Consider the following 20,326-nt stretch of genomic DNA (forward strand, 5'->3'; position numbering starts at 1 on the left):
CTCCCCTTCCCCTTCCTCCCCCTCCCCTCCCCCTCCCCTTCCCCCTCCTCCTCCCCCTCCCCTTCCCCTTCCTCCTTCCCTTCCCCTTTTCCCCCCCTCCCCCTCCTCCTCTCCCGCTCCCTCTCCCTCTGTGTGTGTGTGTGTGTGTGTATGTGTGTGTGTATAGAGGAATTCTATTATTTCTTCAGTGTAGGTCCCAGGAATTGAACTCAGGTTGTCAGACTTGGTGGCAAGTGTCTTTACTTTCACACACACACACACACACACACACACACACACACCTCTATGAGATGAATCTCACTGTGTAGCCCTGGGTGGATCACAGGGGTATGTCCTAACACCTTGAAGTTTTGTTAGGAGTTTAGGAAGAAAATTGCACTTTGACAAGTTCAGGATCCCCTACCACCTTTCTGTGTAGAATAGGTACTGCTTTAAAAGTTCTCTTTGAGATAAGTACTGCTGTTCTTGTATTGGGATTTTTGTAGGGGTATGAGTAAGTATTAAAGGGAAAAGTAGTTAAGTTTTTAATTATTAGAGTATAGGGTTTTTACGGTAATTTTAGAAAGAAGGGAAGAAAACAGACAAAAGCTTTAACTAGAAAATAAAATGCCTAACAAGCAGAGTATAGGTTTGAGTAAATTGGCTTTGTTTTGTAAAGAAACCCTTATATTTTTCTATTTTTGGTTTCCTTATGCACTGTCATTTTTTTGTCCACGTTCATTCAATTTAGTACAACATTTAAAACCCCAACTTTGGACCTATAAAATCAGAAGATGTAGTGAAGAACTGTCTTGCATGTTTTCATCTGAATTTATTTTATTTGAGAGGGGGCTTTTCTAATTTAATATTTCTTGCTGCTCTTAATTACATTTTATCCTTAAATGAATGTATTCATTGAGTGCTCCCTACATGTAAGGCTGTGACAGTTAGGTAGCTACACAGCAAATGCATTTTGTCAGTCAAGAACAGGACAAGTGGCAGAAATGCTAAAGTCACAGCTCAAGTGTCTCCATGGACAGAGGACTGAAATTCCTCGGGTACAAACAGTTGTATGCTGAAGCTGCTAGGGCCTTGCTCATTCGTAATCTTTCCAGTGGTCTCTTACTCAAAATTTTGGCTAAAACTGTATATAAGCACTTAATAATAGAATGGAATGAGAGTGTGGTAGGAGGGGATCAGTTGAATTCTCATTTTTAAATTAGTCCTTTAGTTAGCAGCATATAAACTAAAAGGTTTCATTATGGCTCTTTCAGACTAACAGGAATTTCTTTGCTTATATTCACTTGCTCCTTACCCCGTCCTTCACTTTGTTTCTCCTGGTCTCCCTCCTCCCAGATACCTCCTCCCTTTAGTTATACTCTTTCTAGTATCCTCAAAAGAGTATAAAACAGTTCTTGAATTTTAGGCAGCTGTGGCTTATTTCTGAGTTTATATTAGATTCAGTGAACTTCATAGAAACATAGAGGATCCCAGTAATAGAAAAGAAGTGATGATGTCTAGTATCATTTTAACATGTAAAAATTTTGATAAGCTTAGAAGTATATGTAGGTAAGTAGGGTGTGTGTGTGTGTGTGTGTGTGTGTGTGTGTGTGTACATGTACATACAGTTTTTCTGCCTAATAATTACAACCTCTTTGGTGGTCAAAATGGGAAAAGCACACTAACTTTAGCCAAACATTAATATAGCTTGTAGAGGAGTTGAATTGTTCTCTTTACCCAAGGTAGGTTTTGAGGCAGTTAAATAAAATTAAAAGTTAGCTTCTCAACTTGTTGTAACATTGACTATGAGAACCAGTAGGTAATGAAGCATGTGTATTCTTAGTGCCTAGAAGATTGTAGTACTGTTTGATTAAGTACTTGGAGTTGTGATTCTGATTTTATTTGACTCTTTGCTGCTGTCTTCTTTCACTAGAGAGATGAAGATGATGGGTTCAAGTCAATTTGACTCAGTGTTTCTCTTTTTAAAATAAAATTACTGAGGACCCCTAAGGACTTATTTCTTTTGGTGATACACTTTGACATTTACAATGGTAGAATAAAACTTTAAAAACCATTTAGATACAGAGCTACTCAGATGTGTTAATCATTTTAATATTAATGAAAAAGCAATGTTTTCTTTAAAACTGGCTTTTAATGAGTGAATTGTTCATATTTTCAGATATCTCTAATGCTGGCTTAAAAGAAACTTGACTAGGTTTTGACGAGCCCGTATATTCAGTCTGTGATACAGTTGACTTCATATGTCATTCTTGAAGAAAATTTGTCTTAAGAGATTTGTGGAAGTCTCTGGGTCATCTTTTGGGGGGATGCGGGTTCTTGGCTCAAACTCAAACAACTTGAGCCTTGACTACACTGACTCTTTACTACTACTTTTTTGCTGCTTTTATATTAAACATATTGGTTACATCAAATGCAAAAATTGTGCAGATCCAGAGGAAAACAGCTGTATGGTAGGTGCTTCATCTTTATCTCCCAATGATAGTATTACTCTGCTTTTTTTTATTTTTTTATGCTTTTAGGTTAGAGAACAAATGATTTTTCACATAGGTAGTATGTTTTAATGTAAAAGCTAAAAACTGAAGTACTAAGAACAGAATATTCCCAGTGGATGAGCCAGAATACCACGAAGGGTTTGCTGTGCTGGGCTTTTCTTCTTGTTTGTTTAGTTTTGACCTATAATTCTCAAAATCCATTCCTTCCTGCCTGTTTGTTGTTTTTTTTTCTTAATTATTTTGTGTGCAGATGTCTCTGGGTACAGGTGTGCCATGGTATGCGTGGAGAGGTCAGAGGACTATTTGTGGGAGTCAGTTCTTGTCTTTATCAGTCTGTCTACTGAGCCAGCCTGTCAGCTTCTTCCTTTTACTAGAGACAAGGGCTTACATTATAGTCCAGGCTAACCTCAGACTCATGGCAATTTTCCTGTCTCCACTTGCTAAGTGTTAGCATTGCAGACAAAAGCCTACCATGCCTGTTTGTTGTTTTTTTTGCTTTTAAACTTATAAGCCTTTACATGTAAGTACAGCTGTTGAACAAATAAATAGTAGTAAAGGAAGGCCATATTCAGTGAATGAGTATTTGCCTATGTGTATATACAGCATGCTCCTTTTGCTTTCCAAGGCCAGAAGAAGGAGTAGGTCCATTGGAACAGACAGGCACTATGTTGGCCCTAGGAATTTAACCTGGATCCTCTGCAAGAGCAAAAAGTGTTCTGAACTGCTGAGCTATTAATAATAAAAGAAATAATGTACAAATATTGTTTGGTTTAAAGGTGACTTGCATTAAATTTTGTTTAAAAGGAGTGTCATGTAAATACATTTACTTGAAATTCTTGGTATTGGAGGACCAGCAAATAATTACATTTCTTTAAAAAGAAACGGCAGAACAGGCTAGATGTGGTAAGTGCATACCTGTAATCCCAGTAAGTGTGGGTTCTTCTTCCCTTTAAAATGCAATTAGGAGAGCAGGCAAGATGGTTCAACTGAGAAAGGTGCTTTATGACCTGAGCCCAATCCCTTGGGCCCCCGTGGTAGAAGGAGAGAATTGACTTCTGCAGGTTGTCATCTTCTAACCTGTACATGCATGCTGTGGTAGGTGTATATCCCTACTCCTTGGGGTACATACACATACTCAGAAAACAAAAATATTTTTAAAATGTAAAATATAGGTTGTGTAGTGTATTCATGGATGTGAGGGGAGCTGATCCAACCAAGCAGGCCTACTCAGTACTGCACATTCAAGTTTGTTGAAAGTAGATAAGGATAGCAAGGAGTCTTCTGTCTAACTGTTTACAGATTAAATTTTGAGAAAAGATGGCTTGGAAATTCAGGTAAAAATTGAGATGACTCCTGTAAAATGTAAACTTCCAGGCACTGTAGGAAACGTGAACTGTACTTAGGCTGTTAGCTCTCTCTAAATGCCTGTTTCATTGGTATTTATCACTGCTTGAAAAAGCTGACATTCTTGCTGTGAATTAACTCCTGAAGGAGACAAGCCTAGTGATCTTAGGTGGTTGGGGTTGCTGTGTATCTGTGGTGGTGGGGGTGGGATTTCTTTCCTCAGATGAGTGCTGAGGCCTGTGAAGACATTTAGGTCCGTCTCACTGTAATCATTGCAAAAACAGCCGTCTTTCAAGTTTTATTCATTTTTTAATTTTATCTTTATGTGTATGGGTGTTTTGCCTGTATATATGTGTGTATGAAATGTGTGGCCTTAGTGTTCTCAAAGACTAGATGGGAGCAGATCCTGTATTGCAGATGACTGTAAGCTGCTCTGTAGGTGCTAGGAAATGAACCCAAGTCCTGGGAGATGAGGCAGTGCTCCTAACCGCTGAGCCATCTGTCCAGTCCAGCCCACATAGCCAGTTTTAGACTTCAGTTTTTATATTATAATTCAAAGATGTGAGCAGGCATGTGGTTCTTTTTCTTTTTTCTTTTGACCTTGTGATGATTGCTATTTTCCACTGGAAGTTCACATCAGCAGCCAGTACAGCATCTGCATGTTTGAGGTGAGCAGGAGACATAAATGCTGTCCAAATGAAATCCAAATGACTCAGGTCCTGACCTAATGTTTGTCAATGTGGGGTAATTTCTTGCACTAGAAAATTCAGTTTGAGTAGCTTATCTGAAGTGCTTGGGTCTAAAGAGTGTTTCAGACCTGCGTTTTAGATTTGGAAATATTTTTAGACTTACTGGTTGTAAATTTAAATGCTCTGCAGTCTAAGGCTGTTGTTTAAAAAGTTCAGGTTTAGGAGTTTTGGAGTTTTGCATTTCAGATTAGAGGTTCTCAGCTGTATCCAGGCTGTAAAGAATGGAGAGTACCCCAATAAGAAGGCTTGGCACACTGACTTTGCTCTCTCTGCTATGACTTGGCAACATAATTGTGTTAAAGCCACTTAGGTTGTTTCTAAGTATCTGTTCTGTTCCAGAATGACTTCGTTTTGCCTTTTCTAGAAAAGGAGTGTGAAGGACAATTTAGGGGGATGGAGAGGTGATGACAGAGTCATGTGGTTAGGCTCAGTCTCATCTCCTGCAAGGCCCACCTGCGTTTGGCAGCCTGGGTCTCTGTGGTCCTGGTACAATGTAGCCACATTCTGCGCATGTAACTGGGAGACAGATGAGTCCTCTTCAGGCTTGCTGCAGAGTTTGCAGAGGTTATGTATGTGTTCTGTGGATACATTTTCTACTTTCTTGTTGACAAGTGATGATCCCTATGGTTATGAGTAAAACTGCATTCTTTTTTGAAGTGGGTAGTAAAAAATGTGAGTGACCAATTTGTACTGCTGCAAAAGCGTAGTGAAGGGTGATGGCTTAATTGCCATCATGTGTATATGGAGACGACAGATGTGATGGGGTGCATCCTTACCTAATTGTTTTAATGTTCCCCAAGAAGTTAATTGTCAGTGTGGAATGTGCTATCAAATTAGGTTCCCACCGTCTTAGTGTAACTGAGGATAAATGAGGTGTCTGAATCTCCAATCTGTGCCTCTGACACAACCACTTGTCCTGCCGGGAAGAGAATGTTCCCAAGGGAATCAGCATAGCAGCTGGAGAATCCATTTGAATTGTGCTCTCTCATGATATGAGAAAAGCCTGTCTAACGTTTGCTGTGTCAGTGAGGGGCTCTCTTGTTTGCTATTGGTGGTTTCAAGGTTTAAATTTGTTGTCAGAGAAGTTTCTCAAGTGCATGGAGGTTTCTGAGTATTTGAGAAATGTAGCATTCACAAGGCATTTTGTCAAATACAGGATTCTCTGAGTCTGTGTGTGCAATCACTACTGATAAGTTGCTAAAGAAGAATAAAGTTCTTGGAACCAGATCATAAAGACTGCTTTTATCCTTATCAAAGTACCTGGGTCTTTGCTGCATTATTTAGTGGGTTCCCAGAGTACAGTGACAGATCAAGATAAAGTAATAGCAAGCTTGCTTGAGGTTGAACCAGTGCTTATACTGTAAATTCTTACAGAAAAGTATGGCTGTAAAATTGCATTTGGATGTTTAATGTTGGATATTTTAAGAAACTGTTGGCCTCCCTTACCACACTAGGTTGAGTACTTTGTGACTGTGTTAGTGTTACCATTTACTTCATCAGAAAACGCCCTGGTGTGTTTTATGAAGGATGTTCCCTGTTAAAACAGTGTCGTTGCTCTTACCTCAAGGGAATGCACACAGGTGGTTCTCTGTGGGGATTTTTTTTTTCTTCTTCTGTAATATCGTTCATGTAGCCTAGGCTGCCCTTGACCCACCTGCCTGAGTTTCCTCATTGTAGCAATTCCAGGCTTGTACCACTCTGCCAGCATACCATAGGGTTGTTTTACTGGGAGCTTTTTCTCCTGAACTTCACAGCTGTTCTTTGGGTACTGTGGTTAGATGAGACTCTAGGAAGCTTGTATCTTTAATACTTAGTTGTTTGCTGTTGGTCTAGATGTTCCAAGATTTCTCCTGCTCAAACCATTCCAGGTTTTCCTAAGGGAAGAAGTCCCTTTGTGCTGGCCTCTTCACCTTTTCCAGTCATTTCCTGTGTAGTTTCTGCATACAAGCAGGAGAAACTATGCAAGTGAGGTGACCTGTGTTTTCTTTCTCAGATATGTCAGAAAAGCCTCTCCCTTTAGAGCATAAACATGTACAGCACATAAGGCTATAGTTCAGAATTTTACATTTGTTTAGTAAACATTGGTTTTAGACCTTGATTTGTTCATGTTTGTCATATTCCCATGGGCTGCATAAATCCTAGTTTGAGGTCTTGTAGAAAACATAAGTAAGATGATTTTGTTTATTTAACATTTTTTTTTTAAAGAAAGGTAAAATGCAGCCTGAAAATCCCAGTCTTCGAGATGTTAGTAATAGAATTCTGTTCAGTGTTGACAGTGCTTGAGAAGCCCTGTAGATTGTTTATATTTACTGGCAGCAAGGTGAATTGACAGCCTGGTGTTTTGGACAAGATGAAAACTCGCCAGTCAGCATACCAGCACTGATTCTGGTTCTAATGTTGGCAAAAATCTGATGCTGTTAAGGCATCTATTTGATGAGTTCTGTGCAGTAATGCATGCTCTGGGAAGAGTCCTTTCCTATGGCACAGGTCTATAAGGTCTATAAAACTTTGGTCTGTATAGAACAGCACCCAGGGGTAGATGTATTGCTTGTGGCTTTGCTGAGGGCTTTGCCAGTGCATGGCTTGGCTCATTAGTAGAATTTATGAATGGAAAGTCAGAAAGTCTGTCTTTCGTGGTAGTGTATGTGTGGAGGTTTGCTTACCAGTGCAAAAATGTGTAGAGGCTTGAGGTCAACTTCCGCTATGTCACTCACCACCTTTCTTTCAGACAAGGCTTCTCACTGAACCTTGTGCTAGTCATTTCAGTGAGACTGGTGGGCCAGTGAGCCCTTGGATTCACTTGTCTTTGTGGCCTGCCTGTCAGTGCTGGGGTGACAGGACACATCTGCTCTTTATATGGGTGCTAGTAATCTAAGTACACTGTCTTCATGCTCACACAGTAAGTAGTTTATTCACAAGTTATTCCCTCAGCCCCTTTTCTCTGTTGTTATTTGTTGTTCTGCATTTGGTTTATATTTATTCTGTGTGCCTGTGTGCCTGTGTGTACCTGCACCTGAGTTTATGAGAACAGTATGTGTGTAGGTGCCCAAGGAGGCCCAGAATGTTGGATTCCATGGAACTAAAATTACAGGAAGTTGTAAAGCTTCTGATGTGGGTAGGTCCTTTAAAAGAACAGAAAATGCTCTTAACCACTGAGTATTCTTTCTTACCCCCTTACCACCCCCCTCCTTTTTTTTTTTTAAGAGACAGGGAATCTCATGATATTTCCCAATAAAGTCAGCTCACTTTGAAGTAGACTATTTGGTTTTCCTAATTGTATGTTTACACTTGCTGTATAAAGTCTGAACCAGATAGATCAAGAGGTTGTGTGTCTGACTGGTTTGGTATGTCACAATAGAATGTTTAACAGTAGTCATAAGAGCCATTGTTGGTTTTATTTATGTCATATATTTGGATACGAATATTTTCTGAAACAAGTTTAGAATTTGCTTTCTTGGGAGAGGAAGCACTTGTATATTCTACTACTGAAAGTGATAGAATGATTGTAGTCTTAGGCCAGTCATATCTACTCTCTGGATGTTATTTGGTGTTCCAGGTAATATAAAAAGTGAAAAGGAATATTTTTTAAATGTTGCCCTTGCCTCTGCCCATATAGGACTCTGCTGTTGTTTGTGTTTGATATGTTATTGCTCTTTCTCTGTATGTAGTGCTATAGATTCAACTGAAGGCCTTTTACATGCTAGGTAAGTGTTAGGGCCAGCTCAACTTCAAGTGTTTTAGGAACCTGAAACCAGTTCAATTTCATTGTTTTGCAATCTTCTTTTAAATGCTTTTTAGATAATACAGACTTGTAGATACCCTGTGACATAGAGTCATAAATTTTGTAGGAACAAAGGGGTCATTCAGTCAGTATTTCAGTTTTATCTCTTAGTTCTTAATACATGTATCTATTAATGACTCATAATGAAGATCAAGATAACTGTCCTGTCCTTCATCCATAGGAGCAAGCAGCAGGTGGATCACTAGAATGGTACTTTTACTATTACAAGAAATCCAGCAGTGCCTAGAAGTTACTTCTAGTGCCTAGAAGTTTCAGGAGGGCAAAAGAGAAACATCAAATATATACATATCTTCTGCAGTAATTGGAAGTCAGAAACATTGCTGATGCTTTTGGAGGAGTGCAGTAGGCTATCGAGCATTACATTCAGAAAAACTAGTCATGGAGGCAAAGGTAGAGGGTGGACTTAAAAGTTAGTAGACAGCTGGTAGTTGCATGAGGCAGGTTCCCTGGCTCTGACTGATGCTCTGGGCCTCCATGGCCTCCTTTGCTGCTTTTTTTTTTTTTTTGAGTTAAATTGATAACATCTAAAGCATTAAGAGATGCTTTGTTTTGTAACTGTTGTCAACTAGTTGAATGGGGCCAATTTTCCAGTAACCAGGGATGTTACTTACTAGCCCATACCGAATTTAGGGGAATTTTCAGAGCTTTTCAAAATCATTTCAAGTTATATGCCTCATATAAGCTGCTGAAATGGAAATTACAGTAGCAAGTTCTGACCTTACAGAAGCAAGAGGCCTCGAAACATGGTACTGTCACAGGTCTGCCACCAAAATGTTACTGACCCAGCAGAAACTGGTGTTCTGGTAGAAGTATAGAATGCTTTTGGGTTTAGACTGAGTAGTGTGGACGGTCACTGCTGATTTTGCAGGAGAGACTTTAAAGTTGCTCCAGACCTGGACTCTGCCTTTTTTTTTATTATTATTTTATTTTTTTGCATACTCACTTTATATCCCACTCATTACCCACCTCCCAGTCCCTCCCTCCCACGTTCCTTCCCCCATCGCCATCCCCTGCCCCCTTCTCCTGTGAGAGGGTTGGACCCCTGGGTATCCCCCTACCCTAGCACTTCATGTCTCTGAAAGGCTAAGTGCTTCCTCTCCCATTGAGTCCTTTTCCAAGGCACTGGTGCAGATGTAAATTGAGTGAGATGCAGCCCTACTCAGGATTCATTTGCTCTCTTCAGAGCCTGGATATAACCTCAGGGCTAGAATGTCTCAAATATACTAGTAACTGCTTTGCAGGGGTTTTTATTAATTCTCATCCTTTGCCAGCTATGAGCCCTGTTAGAGTCTGAGCGTTTTAAGGAGATAATTTTAAATAATCAGTTCATAGATCTAGTCAGCTCACCTTTCAGCCCCAGGCACTGAGGGCCTTTGAGCTGTTCCATACTGAATTGTGTGGGTCATTCCACCTTTTATCTAATCCTCCTGGCCATTTGTTTTGTTTGAACAATCATGAATTTTAAAAAAAGCTCAGCTTTTTGGATCCACTCTAAAGTGGAACAAGAGGTTTCCAACTGGCTTCTAGTCCCCAGGTTTTTTGTTTTCTTTTTTGTTTCTATGTATAGTGAAACTGTCAAAAGTGGGGTACAGGGTTTATCCTGGTAAGCTTGGAGAGCCAACCACCTGGCTGATTGTGTCTGACATAAGGAGTGGAAATCTACAGCCTTAAAAAATGTTACATAAAACATTGATTTCTGGTACATACTGTATATCATGGTCCTCTCTGGGCCAGGGAAGGTAGCATAATGGCTGACCTGCCCCACCCCCATCCTTAGTTCTCAAGCATCTTGGCAGAAATTGGGGTTATCTGGGCCTTGTGAAAGGCCGTTTTTTTTTTTTTTTTTTTTTTTTTTTTTGCACAGCTCATTCAGTATTGTTCATGGCAGTAACACATCACTGAACAAATTGGCCCCTTGCATATGCTAATCCAGCTCTTACAAGAGCTCTTTGTAACCTATTCTGCTTTAGCCTGAGGGGAGATGGGAATTGAAGGGATGGGCAGGTCATGTCATGTGACCCCAAAATATCTAAAATGCCGGTTTTCTTTGGGTCAGCAGTTCATACTCAGCATGTGCTGATGAAAGTGTCCTGTATGGTTTGTGGCAGAGCTTGGTCCAAGTTCTTGTTTTTGTGTAAGAGCTGCATTTGCTGTTGAAAGTTCAAGATTTCTTCTTTGGATATTAATTTCCATGGTATTTTCAACAGGAACTTAAAAGAACTTAAAAATCCATTATTGTGTGGGAAATGTGGTTTGCCATTTAGGAACTATTATTACTCCCACCTGCATCTTTGGTGCCGTTTTAGAGAGGCGCGTGGTGACTTCTGGTCATAATATGTGCCTAATAAAGTGATATCAGGAATTACCCAAAGGCTACTCATATTTCTCACCAAAAGTTGCAGTGAAAATGAGTAGAAACACATCTACATACAATCATCAAGTGCTTATTTTTCCAACGTTAAACAGAAGCACAGTTTGAGTAAATGGGGCCTCAAGGATCTACCAGGGTTTAAACAGTTAGGTAAGTGTAAAGTCAGGTTTCATTTGACAGTTTGTCTAAATGTTTGCCACAGGGTCTTAAGACTTGGACTTAACAGGGATGCAAGACTGTTGGTGTGTCCTGTCTCCAAAACAGTTCTTCCAGGTTGGGTTTCCTTGCATACAAAGAGGCCTAGGAAGAAACCTTTATTAGTACTTTTTTGTCTTGCAGAGTAATTCCCTCTTGGTCCCAGACAGCTTAAGAGGCACAGATAAACGCAGAAATGGTCCAGAGTTTTCCAGTGACATCAAAAAAAGGAAGGTGGATGATAAGGATAACTATGTAAGTGAATAAAGGACTTCCCATAATAATTATTTACTTACTGCTTTCCCTATGAGCAAGTATCCAATGCTAGAGTGAAAAAATTCTCTTTTCATATTGTAAATCAGGTAAGTTCCTACACTGGAGGATGTTGTTGTCAGGGTTGTATATTACACTTCATTTGGGCTTAGAGTTTTCTAACTTAGTTACTCACAAAAGGCACTTGAGAGTATCAAGTTAGTTGTATGAAGCAATAGACCAGTACCTGGAGGCTGAAGCAGGAGGATTACAGTGACAAGGCCAAATTGGGCTATATAGAGAGAACTTGTCTTAAATCAAAATTTGCGGAGATGGCTCTGTGGTAGAGTATTTTTAACATATGCCAGGCCTTGGATTTGATCCCCAGCATGGTAAAACACATAGATACAACAAAACAAACAAAACTATAACATGATACTGACTTGAGCCACTTGCCTGTTGGCCTTGAAGGAAGAATCTACTTTAGAGCTGTGGGGAAATTTAGACACAAGGCTTCTGTTTCTTGCTGGCTTGCCTAAGCATTTAGCTAATTGTAACAGTTTGTGTGCCAGGATTAGTGCCAGGAACCCTGTGCTCTGACACAGATTATTTCATTTAGTTCTTACTAAAACTTGCCAACTTGGTTATCATCTTCATTTCAGAGCTAATGAAACTTGCCCAAAGCTTGTGTTTCAGCAGAGGTCATGGGTTAGTAGCATTTTGGAAGCACCTTATTCCAAAGCCATACTGTATTGCAGCCCTGGACCTATTTTTAGAATTGGCATTTCCCTAGAGGTCCTAGATCCATTTACAGTTTATATCATGATTTAATAAACATCTCAAAAACCAAGGTCATTGGCTCTCTCCTTCTGCCACTATCTGTTGCTCAAAGCTACATGTGTTTGCTTTCATATTTCATGTTTTGGAACATTCAGTGTCAGCAATCAAGAAGGTCTGTGATGTTTAGAAGGTGGATCATTTGCTGATACCCAGTTCTGTGTGAGTTTCTCCACAAGGCTTGTATATTCAATCCAGCAGTGAGGGACCTAGAATCAATATTTTGGCCTGATGTTTTTCTGGTACTAATGTCTTATCTCCTTACAAAACTGGGATTGGGGTGATATAGTGAGATTATATGGGAACAAGTCGGAGGCAAAACCTAAGACCAGAACTCACTGTATTGTACTGGTTTATATTTGCAGAAAGACCCAATACAAAGTTCCATTTCAGTTGTAGAAAATAAGAATGATTCCCTTCAGAATGCCATGGGAGGTGTTAGAGGGGGCTGGACATGAGGATCTAGAAAACAACACAACACTCTTAGGATGAAGAGAGTTTTCTACAGCAGAGTAAGATAAATTCTGTTTACCACATCCTGTTACATGTTTAGGAAGAAGTATAAGGCAGGAGTTTTGAGGTCCAAAACAAATGATAAAAAGGTAAGAATATAAATTATCCTAATTGAGTCATTATAATGCTGTATAGGTGTACAGCATTTATTTTTATAGCCTCATTTATTTTTTGTTGAAAGGACAGGTTTGTTTGTTTTTTTCCTAAATTAAAAACGAGTGCAATGGTAGTAAATTTTTTGAGATAGTTATCCACTTCACCTTTTGTACTATGAACATTTTAATAATTCTTTTCCTACAAGAGAAGCCCTTCTAGTTTATGGTGGTTCACCATTTCTACTCTTGACAGCTGAGAACATTTGTGATTTTTTTTTGACACTAGGATAAAATACATTTTCTTTATCACTTTTATTTCAGTAAAAATATTTCAGTAAATTTTTAATTTGAATGCTCTGACTTCAGCATTGGCTGTCAGTTTATGTTACTGATAAACTCCATAGTACAGTCATAGTTTACCTTGAGTGCTGCTTGGATCTGAAACCTAAGACTAACGCCAGTGACATGCTTTGTCCATTAGCGCCAAACTTATCACACATAGCCCCCAATTAGGGACCAAGTGTTCAGACATCTGAGCCTATTTATATACCACACTAAGAAAATAGAATTTTTCAAACTTTGATATAGGAGTGAACTCATCTTTAACTGAGCAGAGCTTTTGAATGCAGTATAACCCTGGAATGTCCTGTGATTAGCCAACTTTATAGTTCAGTGAAAAGACAGTAAAGATCCCTATGCTGGACGGCAGTGCCCTCCAGCTACCTCTGTTTTCTTTCCATCTCTCAATACCTTAGGCTAAAGAGCCTTATTCTTTTATACTCCTATATTTATGGTGCCTGAATGTACACGTAGATGCATGAAGTTGACATTGTGTCTTTGATAGCACTCCATTTTTTTTTGTTTGTCTTATAGAGTCAAGAGTCTTGTCAATTTCCCAGAGTCCATCTATCTAAAATGCCCAGGGATCCCCTGTCTCTGTCTCCTGAGTACAGGTGTTGCAGGTACCCTTTGAGCCTGTATGACATTCCTGTGAATTCTGGGGATCTGAACTCCAGTCCTCATACACACCACATACTTTAGCCATTGAATTAAATCTCTACAGCCACCTGCTCCCCTACTCTTTTGAGGCAGGACATCTTATATAGTAGGCGGGCAAGCTTCAACTCACTTTATAACCAAGTATGACCTTAACTTAAACTTTCATGACTTGAATACTGTGTAGCAGTACATATGATACTTTACAGTTCTGGGGATCAAATCCAGGGCTTTGCCCATATTAGCCCTCTGAACTGAGCTGTATCACCAGCTGCCGAAAGTTTATTCTTCATATGTGATGGATCTTTTGTTTTATGTCATAATTAGTGACCTCATAGGATGGTGGTGTAAGTAAATTTATCTCTATAGTTATGAATTGTCTATGAGTCTCATACTGACTAGCTGTGTATCTTCAAGTATAAAAGCAATGGTATGTTGTTCTTTACTTTGAAAACAACCGAACTAAATTCTAATAGAAAGGTATACAAATTCATATTCTAAGAGAGATACTATCATTAGAGACATCAAGCCCTTAGAATGTATTTTTTATGAGCACATTGAGACTAGGCAGCTGGCTTGTACTACAGCAACATTCAACAGCTGGAGCTCAGTGTACCCCAGGACATAGGAAGAGGGGAAAGGAGATGGTAAATGCCTTTAGACTGGAAGGGAACCTGCCTGCAAGTGTGTTTAGCTTGTCTGCCACCAAGAACTATTAAAAGAAATTGAACAGTTCAAAACTTAATCTTAGCCTTTACTAAACAAAATTAATTTTTTTCTAGGACAGTGATGGGGACAAGAGTGATGACAACTTAGTTGTGGATGTGTCTAATGAGGTAACAGAGTTTTTCATAAAGGTTTCTCTTGAATAGTATTGACGAGTCCAGTTGTAAGTGAGTGGAGTTGAGTCACAGTGTCTGCATCTTATTCCTTCATATATCGAGAATGTAATGGATGTTTATAAATAGGTAGTCATAACCTAACTGAAACTGTAATTTCCCTTTTAAAACGCAAGGCTTGGATATGTAGCTCAGTTCAAGAGTGTTTGTCTACCATTGGCACCAACTGTGTTTGATCCCCAGCACACCAGAAAGAAAAATATGTGTCCTAAGTCATTTTTAACTTCTGTGTTGAATGTCTGGCTAGAGGGTGCACCTGAGTATTGGGAGAGAGATGATTATTTTTCTTATGATATGATCCTGGGTGTGTTATAAATACCATTTTGTTCATTTACTGAGCATTACACTCCTCAAATCTAAAAGATTTTCAGTATTGTCCTTTAGTTGAGCGTATGGAAACATATGTTCATTCTAAGCTAAAACATGCCAACTTGTTATTGTGTGTTGAGGACCCTTCTTCTCCACATGCAAGCCCTACACACTCACCCCGGGAAAATGGAATTGACAAAAACCGTCTGCTGAAGAAAGATGCTTCAGGAAGCCCAGCATCCACAGCCTCCTCTGGAAGTTCCTCTTCCCTGAAATCCAAAGAAGTGAGCCTGGTATGTAGGAGCTGCTCTTTTCGCTGGTGACACTGCCATTTTCTTTGTGGAACATGGGATCCTGAAGTGAGTGAAGTGGGGATTTTGCTGCTTTAAGCTTTTGTGTTCAAGTGTTGAAACACTTGCTGTCCTCCTTTCACTGTTCACCTTTACCTCATTTGTCTCGCAGATCACGATTAGAGTGGGTGTATAATTTTTTGTGTGCATAGTTTTTCTCCTTAGATATGGTCATGACTCAGCTTTGTGACACTTGAAAGGTGGTAGTGAATAACTGTCTTAAGGTATCGTGATTTTGCTAAGCTACTGTTTATGGGTTAAACTGAGCATATCACATCAGAATTGGCATGTACACAGGGAGCTTGGGATCTTCGGTGGATGCAACATAGCCCATTCATGTGGTCCTTTAGCCACTGAACAAATCTGGTATAACTGTGGATGGTAGTACTTGCCTGTAGTGCTAATATTTGGGAGGATCTAACAGGAAGGAAGCTCTTGAGGTAGAAGTCAAGTCCATCTTACATTGTGAGACTACTTCAAAGCTAATCTTTACATTGGTGGCTTTATGCGAGTAAAGCCATGGCCGAGTAACTTGTTGAGAACATTCTATCAAATCCTAAGCCAGAGCTGGGGGTTTTGACTCTGTTTTCTACACCCTGGTCCTTCTTGAACAGTGTTCTAGGGACACAGGAATTGAGAGACAATAGAGGATACCCTTTTTATTATGCTATTGTCTCAAGTTTTAAAGGTTGCTGGCAGGTGATGTCTTTCTATTTGTATTGGTGGGTCCTCATTAGCGAGGTAGCCATAGGGATGTCTTTTGGGACCTGTGTATAAGCAGAGTGGAATGGGTACTTCTGGAACTTTATCTCTGAAATACTGGTTCGCCAATTGGTAGTTTCACTGTGTGTTACCATCAGTCTGAATCCCCAAAAGGTGAGCCTGGGAAAAGGGTTCCACTTTAGAGATTTGGAGGTCAGGTATGCCCTTCGAACTGACTTGGAAAGAATCTCTGTGTGGTCATCTTTCTAAAATGGCAAAGACCCAAAGTTCACAAGCTTCATGGAAAATTCTTTTGAAAATAAAATTTGTGGAGGATCATGCTCTGTGTGTCTCCGGCTCGAGTTTTAATCTGGCAGGAAGAGGAAAGGTCAACATTTCTCACTCCCAAGTTAATGCTGTTGACATTGTGTGGATTTACAAAAATTGGCTAGGGAGTAACTAGAAGGTGCCCAGTGACCCAGCTGCTGTTGTGATAAATTGTGTAATATGGCTTGGATTAAAAATAATACTCATTTAATTTGTTTAATGATACCAGCATGAAAAAGCCAACACGCCTGTTCTGAAATCCAGCACACCAACGCCTCGGAGCGACATGCCAACCCCGGGCACCAGCGCTACTCCAGGCCTCCGTCCAGGTCTTGGCAAGCCTCCAGCCATGGAGCCCCTTGTCAACCAAGCAGGTCAGCACCCCTTCTCCTTCTGTGCTTTGTTTCTTCTATCCCAGCTTGATGTGCTGTCTGCTAATCTCCTGACAGTTTGCCCCTGAATGTGAAGCACTTAGAACTGTTCTCCTGTCTGAAAAGGCATGGTAACGAACACATTTGTCCTGGATTTCAGCAGCTGCACCAGTTAGTCTCCAACTGTTTACATTCAGCTTCTCTTTTATTTCAAAACAGTTCAAATCCTAGTGATTAAAGTTTCTGATGATTATTCCAAACATAATCTTACAAATCTGTCATTGTATGTCTGACAGATGTTGCTAATATTAAGCCCCTTGTCAACCAACTGAACAAAGTGGTTGATTTTATAGCCAAAGCATATACACTTTGCTGCCTATAGTTGGCTAGGTTTTTGTTTTTGTTTGTTTGTTTTTTGCTACATCTTCAGGAATCAGGAAGTTGGGAGGGTTTTGATGATACTCTAGCTCATGAAGTCACTTTGAATTTGATCTTCCTCACTGGACAAGCTAAAAAGTAGCAACCCAAGTCCAGGGGAATTAGGCACCAGAATGCCCTTCCTAAAGCCTTGCTCTGGTTTGCATAAATCCAGGATTTGGTTTTCATTTGGAATTGGTACCAGGGAGTGGAAAGTTCGGACTCAAGGAAAAATCTTGGATTTTATCCAGAAAATCTTCTTTTGAGATTAAGTCAGGTAAACATTCAGAATCTGTGCCTTGGCTTGCCCTTTGTGAATTGGGTGAAAAGATGTCGATTAATCCTCCTGGCTTCCTGGTGCGGCTGCTTTGCCAATGAGGAAATATGGGGGTTGTGCTTTCTGTCCTTGAGAAGAATTTAGCTTTGGGAAAGAATGGACCTTGTGTCTAGATTGGGGATCATGATTGCTGTCCCCTGAAGCCCTGCCCATCATCATAACTAATGACTAGAATCATTGGTCAGATTTGGCATGATAGTCAGTCTCATCATACATGGCATGTTTCCTTGCAGCAGCTGGCCTGAGGACGCCACTGGCGGTGCCTGGCCCATATCCTGCCCCTTTTGGCATGGTGCCCCATGCGGGCATGAACGGAGAGCTGACCAGCCCTGGCGCTGCCTATGCAGGTCTACACAGCATGTCTCCACAGATGAGCGCTGCAGCTGCTGCAGCTGCTGCTGCTGTGGTGGCCTATGGGCGCTCCCCAATGGTAGGTCATGTGCTTGGGTGTGCCCCCCAGGGAGTAAGCAACCCAAAGGGTACAGGGCCCAAGGTGTGTAGCGCTCAGACAATGAGCTTGTGGGTACACAGACTATAATGAAAGTCATAGAGTTGCATCCTGGGTGATTGGGTCTAAGCTATATGCCCCACTGCCTTGAATGGATACACCCAACACCAAAGATGTCTCACTGTTCAAGCTGCATGCTTACCTTCTTCTTATCAGCCTTGATCAGTGTACTGCTTCTTAAGCTAGGGCAAATGTCTTGTTTCATTCTGTCTGTGGATGAAAACTACAGTGTTTGAGGTTCCTTGGATGGATGGTTTCAGGATAGATACAGCTTTCTCTCACCAAAAGTACATTTTCTTAATCTGAAAATATTGAAGTGATTATAGTCATGTATTTTTTTTTTTAGTTGTTTTCCTTTTCCTACACTTTAAAAAAAATGTTTGAGAAGCCATAGCCTTTTCTTTCCATACCTATATGCTCTTTAAGGCAAATATGCTGGCTTATGTAAAAGAAGAGATTTTTGTATGACTTGTAAAGATTTTAAAACCATTGGGCCAGTCTTTCCATGTTGCCCTATCTTTTGTCACTCAAATGGCCTAGCTTTTTACCTAAAAGATGCAGAACTGCTTTTGAAAGGTAAAATTGCAAGGAAAAGGAGTAATATATATGAAATATATCATGGACAGTCTTTTTTTTTTTTCTTTACCTCCTTGAGTGGATCACCCCTTGTAATCTAGAGTAAAAGTGGCTAATTGTTTTTATGTTGCACACACAGGGATAGCATGGAGTCTATAAATACTGACCTTGATGAATTGTAGCAGTTTTGCTTCCCATGGTAGGGGGTAGTGCTCTTAGCATTTAAGGATAATAGCCTGTTGCACTGCAGCATTCCAAAGTGCTCTAACCTGCCCCTAAAGAAGAAAAGAATGAAATAGCCAATGGTAGACAGGTTAGTATCCTCCCTGTACTTGTTTGGTGAGGCAGGAGAGCTAATGTCTACCTTATCCTGGAAAGCTGATACCCAGAGTGTAACCTGCCCCTAAAGAAGAAAAGAATGAAATAGCCAATAGCTAGACAGGTTAGTATCTTTCCTGTACTTGTTTGGTGAGGCAGGACAGCTAATGTCTATGGAAAACACTTATCCTGGAAAGCTGGTACCCAGAGTGTACAAATTGATCATACCCCATCTCTACATCACAAAAAGGAAGTGTGTCTTTTAGTGGTTTAGATGTGTTGATTTACCGCATTGTACCTTTTCTTTGGAAAAATATCAGCCCTTATTACTGTGCCCACTTAAGATTGCTTAGGGAGTTTATGGATTTCTTATATAAACTAAATGTTCACAGACTGTCCATCTTGCATAAACTGAGTCTGCCATGCTTTACTTTTATTTCCAGGTTGGTTTTGATCCTCCTCCTCACATGAGAGTACCTTCTATTCCCCCCAACCTGGCAGGAATACCTGGCGGGAAACCGTAAGTACCTTTATTCCTTGGTTTTGGTCTGATTCAGAGGTGGTAGTGTCAGCAGTGTGGAATCCCCAAGGGAAGATAGGTTTGGATGTTTCCAAGGAGACTTCTGAGGAGTGCTAACACTTTTCTATGAATAGGTAACTTGTAGATGTCATGCCTCTGTCTTCTCCATGTGTGTGAGCTCCTGAGCTCATGCATTTAGTAAGTTTTGAAGAGAAGCTATAGAAGATGAGCACAGATAGGAGCAAAGAGCTGGAGAAGCTCTTTTGAAGAAAGCTGCTGTCTCGATGGAAGACAGCTGCTGTCTCGATGGAGGAAAGCTGCCACATTTTCACTCATGTTGTACACAGGTAAATTGTCAGAAAATCTTGACATCATAGAGGCTTAAACTGCTATCTCTTTACCCAGAACAGTACATTTTTCTTGTTTTGGTAGAAATAAGTTATTTGGTTGGTTGGTCTTGTGGGACACCCATGTCCCAGTTTTGCTGGATACTTTACTGTGCCATTTAACACTTAAAGGCACACCTTCCTTATGGGGGAATAAAGGACTTAAGTTAAAGGATACAAAAGCATCCAAAGTATAGAAACAGTCTATTGTTTTATTCTGACTCACCAAAGACACAGAATCACTCCCTTTTAGTGTAGGTTACTAGAAACATTATTTCAAAGAATTACTGATTTTCTTAAGTTTTATACAAAGCAGAGTTAAAATGTAAAAGTCAAGTCAATCTGTGTGTGTGTGTGTGTGCGTGTGTCTGTGTGTGTGCGTGTGTGTGTGTGTGTTACGGGGGGTGTTATATGGTGTGGACATTGTGAAGTGTTGACTTTCCAAATGAGAGGTTCTAAAGGGTATGCCTCAGGTCTCCATTTAGTCCTTATCCCACCCCTTACCCTCAGGATTTGTCTTTACCTTTTATCTGTTTATCTTGAGGGAATATGAAGGACAAATAGCTATCGAGTAGAAAGAGATATGAATTGCAATACTGGAATGGATGGCTGGTGTTCAGGACATGCCTAATGTAGACCATATTTCTTAAAGTTGTATAT

The 20,326-nt window shown here is 40.1% G+C and overlaps 1 protein-coding gene across 15 annotated transcripts in view; it reads left to right on the forward strand.

Annotated features, from left to right (window-relative positions):
• Tle1 (TLE family member 1, transcriptional corepressor) overlaps positions 1 to 20,326 on the forward strand; it is an 89,402-nt gene that overhangs the window by 50,283 nt on the left and 18,793 nt on the right. For 7 of the 15 annotated variants that reach the window (XM_028754617.1, XM_028754618.1, XM_028754619.1 and 4 more), the window contains 7 exons: positions 11,098 to 11,208; positions 14,429 to 14,482; positions 14,995 to 15,147; positions 16,463 to 16,607; positions 17,197 to 17,298; positions 17,592 to 17,788; positions 19,204 to 19,280. In XM_028754617.1, coding sequence (XP_028610450.1) covers positions 11,098 to 11,208; positions 14,429 to 14,482; positions 14,995 to 15,147; positions 16,463 to 16,607; positions 17,197 to 17,298; positions 17,592 to 17,788; positions 19,204 to 19,280 — 839 coding nt within the window. The remainder of the gene's footprint in view (positions 1 to 11,097; positions 11,209 to 14,428; positions 14,483 to 14,994; positions 15,148 to 16,462; positions 16,608 to 17,196; positions 17,299 to 17,591; positions 17,789 to 19,203; positions 19,281 to 20,326) is intronic. The other 8 variants (XM_028754624.1, XM_028754622.1, XM_028754627.1 and 5 more) reach the window with 2 other exon arrangements.

The sequence above is a fragment of the Grammomys surdaster genome, unplaced genomic scaffold (genome assembly GCF_004785775.1).
Source record: "Grammomys surdaster isolate TR1022 unplaced genomic scaffold, NIH_TR_1.0 126029, whole genome shotgun sequence".
In the NCBI taxonomy this organism is placed as follows: Eukaryota; Metazoa; Chordata; class Mammalia; order Rodentia; family Muridae; genus Grammomys; species Grammomys surdaster.